The sequence below is a fragment of the Castanea sativa genome, chromosome 2 (assembly GCF_040712315.1).
Source record: "Castanea sativa cultivar Marrone di Chiusa Pesio chromosome 2, ASM4071231v1".
Classification (NCBI taxonomy): Eukaryota; Viridiplantae; Streptophyta; class Magnoliopsida; order Fagales; family Fagaceae; genus Castanea; species Castanea sativa.
The window spans coordinates 28,308,081-28,320,679 of record NC_134014.1 but is presented as its reverse complement, the minus strand read 5'-3'; the positions used below and the strand labels follow the sequence as shown (position 1 = coordinate 28,320,679).

Genomic DNA, 12,599 nt, shown 5'->3' with positions numbered 1-12,599 from the left:
AACGATCCTTCTATGGCTCCTCCGCCACCGGTTTTCGTTTTCGTTCTCGATACTTGCATGATCGAGGAGGAGATGGGCTATGTCAAATCGGCTTTGAGGCGTGCGATCGGCTTGTTGCCGGAGAACGCCCTTGTTGGGTTCGTTTCATTTGGGACTCAGGTTCAGGTTCATGAATTGGGGTTCTCCGATATGTCTAAGGTTTATGTCTTCCGTGGGAGCAAGGATATTACAAAGGATCAGATTTTGGAACAATTGGGACTCGGCAGCAGCGGCGGCCTTTCCGCAAGGCGATCCGTTGGTGGTATTGGAGCAGGAGCAGGAGCAGCAGGGTACCACAAGGGAGGAATTCCCAATGGATTTCCCGGTTCTGGTGTTACGCGGTTTTTATTGCCCGCTTCGGATTGCGAGTACACTCTCAATGCTGTGAGTTTCAGGATCCTTTGTTTGTTTGAGATTGATAATTGGGATTTTATTTTGATGTGTTGATTTTGATTTCAGCTGCTGGATGAGCTACAAACGGATCAATGGCCTGTTCCACCAGGGACTCGGGCTTCACGGTGCACGGGAGTGGCTTTAAGTGTTGCCGCAGGGTTGCTTGGAGCTTGTTCCACTGGCACTGGTGCTCGAATTATAGCTCTAGTCGGTGGTCCTTGCACGGAAGGACCTGGCACGGTAAAATCTATTATATCAATGTTGTTGCTACTAATTTGCGCATGATGTTGTCTTATACAGTCTTACGTGAATTGATTTTCCCAGTTGTAATTCACCGTTTTATTGGTGTTGAGTTGTCAATGTTCTTATGCTATTAAGTTACCCTTGTTATTGATATACTTTTGGGTTGTACTAAGAGTGTATGATACTGTGGAATTAGATCTTGGTAGCTAATGGTAGGGAACTTCGCTGTTATTTTGCAATGTGGCTGAATTTAGCTCATATTAGTAGGATTTTATTTCAATTATAATTTTATTTTATTTGTAAGTTGTAATTAACTACTTGATGCCACTCTTATGGTGCGAGACATACTCTACTCTTAGGTCTTGTTCTTTTTTCTTTTGTGGATTAAGTGTCACACATTGAGTCTTGTGTTATTATTAATTGAATTCTTACTTACATTTTTATTTTTAGTTGAGTTAGTGCCAATTTAATCATGGCCTTTTATATTTTTGTTTATATGCCTCTATTATCAAGCTTTTCAGACACCACTGTTTTAATGGTTTCAAACCTATATAATGCCAACCTGGGCCTGCCCATTTAGCACTTGTGCCAAGGCTAACGCACCTAGCATTTTCCTATTCAATGCTTCTTAAGTCAAATATGAGAATTTTTTATGCTCTAATCTTGTGGAAAAAACAAAATTCCCCTTGAACTTGAATTTTCTTATTGCAAAATATTATCTTTTTATGTCAAGTTCTAGAGTTCATGATGTGTATGTTGCTTTTGTTTTTGTCTCCATACGTCACCACCCATATTCCAAGTTTCTTTTTTTGAAGCATATATTTTTACATTTTGAACAAGCAGTTTTTTTTTGTTTTTGTTTTACTCTATGTACATTATTTGCATGTGCAATCCTGTGTCCATACGTTTGCCCTCAATTTATTTTCCAATTGCACCATCTCTGTGAATACTGAATAGTCACATATGCTGGCATATGCAGCATGAATTAATATTAGGGAAAAATGGTGGGGTCTTGTGTAAACTGATTTATGCTCAAGGGTGTGATATTCTTGTAAGATCATGATGGTAAAGATATTGATTTTGATAAAGTTTTGTAGATTGTGTCGAAAGATCTATCAGAGCCGGTGCGATCACATAAAGATCTTGATAAGGATGCGGCACCATATTTTAAGAAAGCAGTCAAGTTCTATGAAAATCTTGCAAATCAACTGGTCAGCCAGGGTCACGTTTTGGACCTCTTTGCATCTGCACTTGATCAGGTATGTGTTAGTTTGCAGTTTAATTCTGTTATGACTTCTAAGATTCTTTTCTTTATTTATTTTTTTTCAATTTTCATGTAATTTCACAAACTGGCTCATCGCTTCTGTGTTTTTATTTTTTCACCGTGATTTTTTCTTCAGTCAGTTAGGTCATGTAAGATACATTCCTTTTTTAAAACATATTATAAATTGTGTCCTGCCACTTTCCTCATGGTAACTTTTTTTATTTATTTATTTTTGATTGGTAAGTTACACATGCATCTAGTGGGTTTTGAACCAGTAGCTCACCCTCCATCCCATTGTTATGGAAGGACGAAGTGCCAATTGAGATAGAGCTAATTGGCCCTCATGGTAACTTTACGTGAATAGCTTACATGTGGAATAATTGGTACCATATATGAGGGTTTTTATTCCCCTAATGAAGGACCTCATTTGAGAAGCAAAGGTAGGGTTTTTGAGCTCTCTGTTCAAATACTGTAATGAGCCGCTACAGCTGTAAAGAAATCATGAATGCCTGTGTAATTTAAAGATTTAAAATATTCATTTGAAATGACTTTTACGTTTTAATTTAAAACTTAGCCAGTTGGCATAGATATTTTTTTTAATATATCAAAAGAGTTTTTTTATCACTGGTTTCCAGGTTTAAAGTGTGTTTACACGTCTTTTTATTTTTATTTTATTTTATATAGCAGAAGAGTTTTTATCATTGGTTTTCAGGCTCAAAGTTTGTTTACATGTCTTTTACATGTTTTTATTTATTTTTATATTTTTTTACTTATCAAAATTTTTTTATTTTGAATTTTAGTGTACTTGTTATATTCCTGATGTTTGGTGGAAGGGAGATCACCGGAAATGTATGGACAAGGATATCTGAATCAAGGCAGCAAGACCAGTAAAGGGTCCCACTTGATTTATTTAATTAAATGACTATAGCAACAATATTCACCTTGAAACATAAACATATTTAATTTATATAAGAAATAATATCCCCTATACCTTTTGAAATCTGTCTTAGTTCATTTAATTAATATGCAAGAGATTTGTTGTTCTCGGTACTGCTGCTTTTTCTGTGGATTTTCTTGACAATTGATTGCAGTGGGATACTGTTTAAAGTAATACCTTATGTTTAATATGAGAATTTTAGGGGCTTCTTCAGCCTTTGATTCTTCTACTGGTTATTTAAGGGTATTCTTTGCATATTTTTTTCAGATTATCTTTAAAAGCAATATTGTTGGCCTCCATGACAAACTTTTAAATGCTTATAACCAATTAATTATTAGGTTTCATAGTATGTTCTTGATCAGGATTTTTATGCACTGTAGATTGAACTGGATTATGCTTTGACTCTTGGGCATTTTAAAAATGTAGGTTGGGGTTGCGGAAATGAAAGTGGCAGTCGAAAAAACTGGTGGCCTTGTTGTTCTGGCTGAAAGTTTTGGTCATTCTGTATTTAAAGACTCTTTCAAGCGTGTATTTGAAGAGGGAGAGCAGTCTCTTGGCCTTTGTTTTAAGTGAGTTCATCATTATGAAACTTTTGAGGTTTACTTGTCTTCTTCAATAGCTTTTGCCCCTATTTCTTCTTGGTCTTTACTTTGTGGCTCTTGCATCTTGTCTGTTTCTTTAGTACCAATTGTGCTTAGTTACAAAATTGTTCCATACTGTTAATGCAGCAGCATTGGGATTATGGTTGTTTGATTCTGACTTTGGACCATATAGATCTAGCTGTTTACATGTGATGGAGTACTGGTGGCTTTAGAAATAGTTTTCTAATAAGAAACATGATTAAAAATAGGGAGGGATGAAAAATTCAATTAGAAGAATGCAGCATCTGTCAAAAGCAGGGAAAGAAAGGAAATGAAAAAGGATATAGAAAGAGATTCTATGCAATGGAGAAGGCAGAGTAAGAAAAGATTGATGCAAAAGCTTCTAATGTTGAGTTAACATTAAAGCAAGGGAAAGCTTCTAATAGCGTGCCACCTCAAGGAGAAATTGTTGGCTATTGAAACAACTGATCTTAGCAAAGAAGTGAAATTGCTCTTCTTCTTATTTAAGAATACATATATAAATAAATTATATATATAAAAAAGATACATACGTATCAAGTTACACCTGGTATAATTTTAAGCAATATCAAACCACTTATAATAATTTTTATTGGATTAATGTTTGGAAAATTCCACTATTATATTACATTTTTAATACATACGTCAAATTTTGTGTTAATCGGATGTTATTTACTATCAAATTCATAGACTCATCTTTTATGAATAATTTAAAAAAAACAATAACCTGAAATTTGCACATTTTTTAGATGTGGCTGACCTAACTAATCTGTTGAGATCCATAACCAACACTAAAAATTTGGGATTAAGGCTTGATGTTGCATAGTTATTGATCTCTGATTATTTTGCTAGTATAAGGTTATAAGAAGAAAATGTAATCCAAATGGTAGATTATTTTTATATTTGCATCCAATAAAAAAATATAGTGGTGTAACATTGCTTAAAGTTACATCAGGTGTAACTTGATCCCAACCTATATATATATGTGTACTTTCCCTAAGAGCAGGACAATGTAAGATCTATTGAGATAAATGATAATTTGTTGTAGCTCAATTGACACCCCATTCTAGGTGGAGGGAGTGTTTGTGGGTTCAAAACCTATTTTTTGCGTAACTTATCAAATAAAAAAATGATAATTTTTTGTAAATGCAAATGTCTATCCTTAGTGCAACCCTTTAGACACCCCCTCTCGTCATAAGTTCTAGGTGCAGGGAGTGTTTGTGGGTCCAAGGCCTATTTTTTTGCGTAACTTACCAAATAAAAAAAATGATAATTTTCTGTAAATGCAAATGTCTATCCTTAGTGCAACCCTTTACAACAAAGGATTCAATTCGGGGAAGAGAGAAGTAATAAATGTTTGTGAAGTTACTTCTCAAAAAAAAAAAGTTCTTGAAGCTCAGTTCCTCTAGAAAGAAGGGGAGATGATAAGAGAATAGTCTCGGAGCTCTAGTTCTAGCACCTGTGCGTTGTACAATTGCTTCACACACATGTACACTGACAATCTTTTATATATTTCTTCTGCTACTCATGCCCATGTGCTGTGATTTGCCCCATTATGGCTCTTATTTAGGTTGTAATTAAAATTTTAAGCTCACTCAACTTATTTGTTTTAGTGGCACACTCGAGATCAACTGTTCAAAGGACATCAAAATACAGGGTATAATTGGACCTTGCACATCTTTGGAAAAGGTCAGACTAGTTGATATTTCAAAACCTATTTTCTTTATCTTGATAGCATTGTATTTTGAGTTTGTTTAAGGTGAACGGAAAGAAGATTGAATCAAACCTGTAATGGTGGATTTTTATGCTGATTGTTGCAAACCTTGCAGAAAGGACCTGCTGTTGCTGACACTACCATTGGGGAAGGAGGTACAACAGCATGGAAATTATGCGGTCTTGATAAGAGTACTTGCTTGACAGTGTTTTTTGATCTCTCATCAAGTGATCGATCAAATACTCCAGGAACTGTAAATCCACAGTTGTACTTACAGTTCCTTACAAGGTATGTTGGAATCTTGTATTTGCGACCATGTGTGTATTGTTGTGTGTGGGTGTTCATATGTGTGCCTCTCTTTTCTTTTCTTTTTCTTTTTTTGAAGTGCAATTAACTTTTGACTGTCTTATATATAATTGCAGTTATCAAAACCCTGAGGGTCAATTAATGCTTCGAGTTACAACCATTAGTAGAACATGGATAGATAGTGCTGTTAGCTCAGAGGTTTGCAAATTTCGGTTTCATGTCTTTTTTATTTGATTTTTTATGCCACGTATGTCATTTGTCTATTACTGTTCAAAACATAACCAAAATCTGTGTGTGACTGATACTGATGAAGCTTAGATTTCTTTGATATAGTCATTTCGTTAGCTCTGCTCTTTTTTTCTTCATATATATATATATATGTTAAGACTATTTTCTAAGGTGTGAAACCTGGAAATTTATGTGAGACCCACTTGGTCACTGGTGTTGCATTTGTAAAAATTTTGGTCAAGCAGTTGGTAATCTTCTATTTCATTGTTTGATGGCTGCAGAGATGTGATCTCTTCTTAAGCAGAGGGTTGTTAAATTGCTTGCTTAGAAGGGGCAATTTGATTGTCATAGGAGTGGTGATATTTGGAATTCTGTTCCACATTTTCTTATTTGATCTAATTGGAGAGAATGGAGTTGGAAATTTTCTGGTGTAGAACATTCTCTGACATCCCTTGGGGCTTCTTTTTTGAGATTATTGTAGGACTGGTTGTCAGCTTGATGCATTTTTCTGTCTTCCTCTTTGTTTTTTGGATTGTTATGTTTCTGTCTTCCTCTTTGATGCATTTTTTGTGTACTTTGGTGTTTCTCTTTCTAATGAAGTATCTGCTTAGCAAAACTACTGAAACACTGTATACTTTTTGGGAAATTTTGTCATTAATAATATGGGCAAGCCAAGGTCCTCTTTAAGAATCTTTTTGTTACATTGTAAAATAACATCATGTAAGAAACTTTTTCTGAAGCAAGTATATCAGTGGTAATAATAATGAAGTCCCAGCATAATTATTCCAAACTTGACAATAACAATGCGGAAGCCCAAGCGGAATAATTGCCTCCAAAGAGGCAAATGTGTCTCATTAGATATGTTTGACATGTTTGTTCATAGGAGGCACCACAGTCAAACTTTTTTGAGTTCACTCATGGCTGTCTTGTGGTTGAAATTTGGGTTGGTAATGGGAATATAAACTATGCTTTATTTATTTGTTTTTATAACTGAAGTTCATTGGAGGCTTCTTGAAATTTTCTATAAATTTTTGAAAGTATGCTAATTATCTTTTCTAATAAGAATAAGATGTCTGTCAGGATAATATATTTTTCATCCTTTCATCTTCTAATGTGCCCTCGCCATGTTGTTTCATGTTACTAAGAATTCTTCGTGTTTGTATGTTCTTAGTGTGAGAATAATGGTTAAGTGATTAAATTCACCATCTTCTATTATCTTAAGCTTTTGGGACTAGTGATAGTTTATTACTTAGTTTAGTGAATGTGTCCTATTATGTGTCCATGCCACATTAATGCAAGTTTTATTCCTTAATGATTGCCTTCTCACAAATGATCACATTATAATATGCCTACTGAGCTGATTTAGGCCTCTATTCAATGGTTGGCCTAATTTAGGAGCCTGAATTTCTTGTTGCCTGATATTTAGATCTACTTCCCAGTTGAAACAATTGATCTTGTTCCAACGTCTTGTTAGATGTTGTCTATGAGGTCTAGCTCAAATGGCACCTCTCCTTGTAAGAGCCCTCCTTCTAAGAGCAAGGTGGAGGGTAAGGTGATGGATTTAAAATGCACTGCGTAGAATGTAACTTACCAATAAAAAAAGGTTCTTGATAGTTGCTACTAACTTCCTGTTAAATCTTGTTTGATGTTGCTCCATAAGTACAGTTTATAATTTAAGAGTGTGTAAGAAATCCACCAAGTGAATCTTGATGCTGACAGGGAACATGCTGCCTTTACAGGAATTGGTACAAGGATTTGACCAAGAGACGGCTGCTGTGGTAATGGCAAGATTGACTTCCCTGAAAATGGAAATAGAGGTAGGTTTCTTGTTTTGTCAATAGCTGTTGATTTTTCATGTATTTAGCGATCATATGTATTTCACCATCTGTTGTATCCATGATCACTCAAATTCACACGTGTTTAATTTGCATCAAGCTCTATTCTTGTTGGAATAGATGATAGTGGGACTTCAAAGAAAAATGAAAGATTGAAAAAATATAGAGTTTTTATGTGTAGGATCAATTGCAAGGATATATCTGTTGTATCCATGATCACTCAAATGCGCATGTGTTTAACTTGCATCAAGCTCTATTCTTGTTGGAATTGATGATAGTGGGACTTTAAAGAAAAATGAAAGATTTAACAAATATAGTTTTTATGTGTAGGACCAATTACAGAGATATTTGAAACCTGAAATTTTATTTTAGATCTCTGCTGCATCTGGACTTCTGATTTTAATGATCAAAATCCTTTTAATAGGACGAGTTTCTTATTATTATATATTGGATGTATATATTATTATTATATTTAAAGAACGGTGTACTACTATTTTTAGCATCTTGCTTGTGAAAAACATGAGGATTTTGAATGATTTGCTTCTTTGTTAGTTCAACTATAGATTTGTCATATGTTCTGTAATGAGGCTCTGCAATTTTAAAACAAAGTAGCCCAGCTTATAATTTATTATTTTATTTTATTTTTTAATAATCAGGAAGGGTTTGATGCTACACGGTGGTTGGATCGGTCTCTTATTCGTCTCTGTTCTAAATTTGGTGACTACCGGAAGGATGATCCAGCATCTTTTCAATTAAACCCATCATTTTCACTGTTCCCTCAGTTTATGTTTAATCTGCGACGATCACAATTTGTACAGGTACTCATAACTTAGTGATTTTCTTTTTCTTCTCTTTTCCTATTTTCTCTTATATATTACCTGGAATGTACATTTGTCTAACGTCCTTGTTCCTTTTATGGGTGTTTGTGGTGAGGATTCTGGCAGGTTTTTAACAACAGTCCAGATGAGACTGCCTATTTCCGCATGCTGTTAAACCGGGAAAATATTGCCAATGCTGCTGTTATGATTCAACCGTCATTAATATCATATTCATTCAATTCGCTGCCTGCACCAGCATTGTTGGATGTGGCTTCCATCGCTGCTGACCGTATTCTATTGCTGGATTCTTATTTTAGCGTTGTCATTTTCCATGGAATGCAAATAGCTCAGTGGCGTAATGCAGGATACCATAATCAACCAGAACACATGGTATCTACACTTAATTGTCGTGGCAATTGTTCAAAATTTAGAAGTTGGTCTAAAATTTATCGTCGCACGTACTTTTAGCAGAGATTATTGTAACTAAGTCTTTATAAATGTCGTCTTCTTCTTGGGGTGGGTTTTGGGGGGGGGGGGGATGGAGGAGATAGTATTGATTACTCCACAACTGAAGTTGTTACAAGTTTTAACCTTCATTTTGTGATTGGTTGTTTGTGTTGTGCATATGTCTAATTAACTTTCACATCTAACTGATAACTCAAATACATGGTTTCCCTTCAGGCATTTGCACAGCTATTGCAAGCTCCTAGTGATGATGCCCAAATGATCATTCGGGAACGTTTCCCTGTACCTAGATTGGTGGTTTGTGATCAGCATGGTTCCCAGGTTAGTACATTTATTGTAAATTTCATCTTTTTGAAAACTGTATTTCCTTTATCGCTATTAAATCTTCTTCCAAAGCGCGGTTTCTTCTAATTGTTGTTGATGCATAATTACTAATTCACCTCCAGCCAATGAATCTTTACCAGAAGCTAGCTATGCTGTTGCTTATGTATAATATTCATTCATAACAGTAATATAGTCTTCATTGGGAAATGAAATACTGGAATTTTTTTACTTCGTTGATCAAACAGCCATTTTAGGCTGCAAAATGGTAGCAAACCCTTGCCTCCCCAAATCTCTTCCCTCCCATGGCATGAATCCAAGACCCACGGTGGGGAGAGTAACGAGAGTTGGAGATGGCCATTAATTTCATTGCAATTTTTTACTTCTATTAGTAGCTTTAAGAATTCATTTTTATGAAGCATGGGCTCTATTGTTGTTAAGTTGACCAACTGCTTGTATATTCTACAATTTTAATAATTTTTGAAATGGCTTAAACTTTTTTCTATGACATTACACTTTGGGATATTTAGGGGTGTTGAAATGGAATAACATTGTTGCAGATTATGCTAGTATCTTCAGTTCTAAGAGTTGGCTATATGTTCTGCTAGGTTACTCTATTTATATCCTTCTGGCAAATTGATGTTGCCTTCCAAGGATTCTCTTATTTTCTTTCTTCACTTATTTTAGAATGAGTGATGTTAGAGATACTACAAATTTTACTACATTAGGCTTACAAACTAATGTGTCACCAATTGCAAAAAAGGTATTCAAAATTTATTTATTAGGTTGTTGAAGTCTACCAATAACATTCGTCATTACATCAGTTTGTAAACCTTTTGTGGTAAAACCTGTACTACCTCCATCCCAAATTCTGGTCCTCTATTCCATTTTGAGATGTCCCATGATGTAGACATCTTTGAAAAGAATATAAATAAATTTCCTAACTTACTAATAAAAAAAAAAAAATCCTAATTTACTTTTTACTTCAATAAAAAGATCAATACCATTCTTTCACTAGAGTTTAAATTAATGAATGGTAGTTTTGGAAACTTGTACCTTTTAAACTAAAATTTAACTAAAAAACAAAGCATTAAATGATGTTCTCTTAAAAAGTTGGATTTTTTAAATAGGACCAACAATATGGGACGGAAGTACAAGTAACTCTGTAACTTTTGTTTTTCTAAAGTAATTGATATTTCAGGGATTTTTTTTATAAAGTATTTATGCTTTAGATTTTTTGTAAAGTTCACGCCAAATCTGCGCATCTTCCTTTTGTCCTGGCCAAAGTAAATTAGCTTCTCTCCTTGGCTCCTTTTCTGTATTCAATAATTTATTTGTCTTTTCCATTATTATGCTTCCAGAAATTGATATTGTAATTGAGGAATCAAATCATCTGTACTCTGAATTTCAAGACTGGGCTTATAGGTTGTGCTCTGTAAATAAATTTCATTGAATTTAATGAAAAATGTTTGTTGTTTGCATTGTCCTATAAAAGTTATCTGATCATTAACCTACTGATCACACTGTTAAATAGAAGATTATTCCTAAATAGATTTAGTTAAAGTCACTATTCAAAATGTAGCAAAGAACACCTTTTTTAATTGATTGAATTGGTGGCTGCTTGTCAAAACTAGAGTTTTTTCTGATATGGGTTTAGGCAGTACAAGAAGTCCCCTTCAGACTTCTGAAGTGTTCAAAAACATGCTTTCCTTGACCTTTCCCCATTCATACGTATTGTAATTCATAGTTTCCCTTTTCCTTCAAATAAATTCCTTCGTTTGAACTTAAAACTTAAAAGGAAAGAAAAGCCACCTTACTTGGAGCCTGTTCTGTTTACTACATAAATCTTTCTTGACTTGAACTTTTTCATGAAATATCCATGGGATCACCATCATGGAAGTAGTTACCTTTAAGTTTTATTTCAAATCACAGTCAAAAGAAAGATGACTAGGCAATGTTATGGGAATATGATTCAGTTGTAACGATGAAAATATTTGGAGATGGACCTTTTAGATTAACCAATCTTTATTTTGAGAACTGGGCGCCATGGCACTCTATGTGTTCACTTTGGTTATTTAATGTATTATTTGTTTTAACATCTGTAAATTTAAGCCAGCAATGAGCCAGTAATTTCAGCATTTCGTGAAATTCTGATCTTGGTTCAAGTGATAAGAAGATTGGGTGGGATAGGATTAGGTTCGATGTTCAGATCCTCACAGAAAGTAATATCTCTGTCTCGTGTATAGATATGACTGAGAGTTCCTCAAATCCCCACCATGTGCAATACCATCAACTGTTGGCTAATTGATGATTGATGTTGGTCCCAGAGTTAGTCTGGTGACCTAACTATCTCTTTTTTCTATCTGTTTTTTTTTTTTTTTTAATTTTTTTTAATTTAAAAGATTTAATTAAGATATACTGTTCAAATAGTCTATTCTATATTCTGACATGATGCATTTGCATTTCAAAGTGTGGTGGATATGATTTCTTTAACTTTCACCATACGGAAATTAATATAGTTTAATTACATCATCCCATGCTGAGCAGGCTAGATTTTTATTGGCGAAGTTGAACCCATCAGCTACATACAATAATGCTCATGAGATGGCAGCTGGGTCAGATGTGATCTTCACAGATGATGTGAGTCTTCAAGTCTTCTTCGAGCATCTTCAGAGGCTGGCTGTGCAATCTTGAGAGCAGAAAAGGGTTGAGATTTATACAGTACTCTATGGGTTTTTGTTGCAAGGGGAACTCCCTGTCCTGTATCCTCCTGTTCCATTTGGTTTTTTTTAACCTTTCTTTCCATAGATTTTAAAGTTGAGAGATCAGACCCCACATTATTTGAAAAATAAGAAAGCCAATGGTATTCTTTGGGGTTCTGGGGAGGTGTTGCTTCCTTGAAAGAATAAGGGACAGATGTCAGTTGAGTTTTGAGTTATACGGAAAGAAAGGTATAATCAGAGTGTAACTTAAGAGGTTGTTCAGTAGTGTAGCCAGTCAGGAAGATACTTATATCAAATGATATTCTTTTCCTCTCCTCTCCTTTCCTTTTTTTTTTTTTTTTCTATTTTTTTTTTTTTAATTTTGTATTCACCGGTATCAAAAGTATGCTTTGTGTATCTGAAGTTTCTAAGTTATATACTCAATAGGGTTGATGCTTCTGGGTTTGAAATTTCAGGAGCGCTAGTCATTTGTTCATCTTCATCTCTCTCTTTGCTTAACAGTCAACACCCACTACACGGAGAACACCTTTTCTTCTTCTTCTTCTTCTGTATTTATTTATTTAGTTGTATTTGCTCGCATTCCTTTGTCTGACTGGGCAAAATGACAGAATGAGTCATTAATCTCTGATGTGGATACTTGACAAGGAAAAGGGGACGGAAAGGAATCCAGCTAAGAATGGAAGAAAATTGAAA

General features: G+C 34.6%; 1 protein-coding gene across 1 annotated transcript in view; it reads left to right on the top strand.

Moving 5' to 3' along the window:
* The window catches only part of LOC142624088 (protein transport protein SEC23 E-like), a 12,791-nt gene extending 565 nt beyond the window's left edge, over positions 1–12,226 (top strand). Inside the window, exons 1-12 of the mRNA XM_075797589.1 lie at positions 1–423; positions 499–672; positions 1,773–1,934; positions 3,303–3,445; positions 5,110–5,185; positions 5,326–5,498; positions 5,633–5,714; positions 7,484–7,561; positions 8,236–8,397; positions 8,524–8,787; positions 9,079–9,183; positions 11,731–12,226. The exon at positions 1–423 is cut by the window's left edge and continues 565 nt beyond it. Coding sequence (XP_075653704.1) covers positions 1–423; positions 499–672; positions 1,773–1,934; positions 3,303–3,445; positions 5,110–5,185; positions 5,326–5,498; positions 5,633–5,714; positions 7,484–7,561; positions 8,236–8,397; positions 8,524–8,787; positions 9,079–9,183; positions 11,731–11,877 — 1,989 coding nt within the window. The 3' untranslated portion in view covers positions 11,878–12,226. The remainder of the gene's footprint in view (positions 424–498; positions 673–1,772; positions 1,935–3,302; positions 3,446–5,109; positions 5,186–5,325; positions 5,499–5,632; positions 5,715–7,483; positions 7,562–8,235; positions 8,398–8,523; positions 8,788–9,078; positions 9,184–11,730) is intronic.
* The last annotated feature ends 373 nt before the right edge of the window (positions 12,227–12,599 follow it).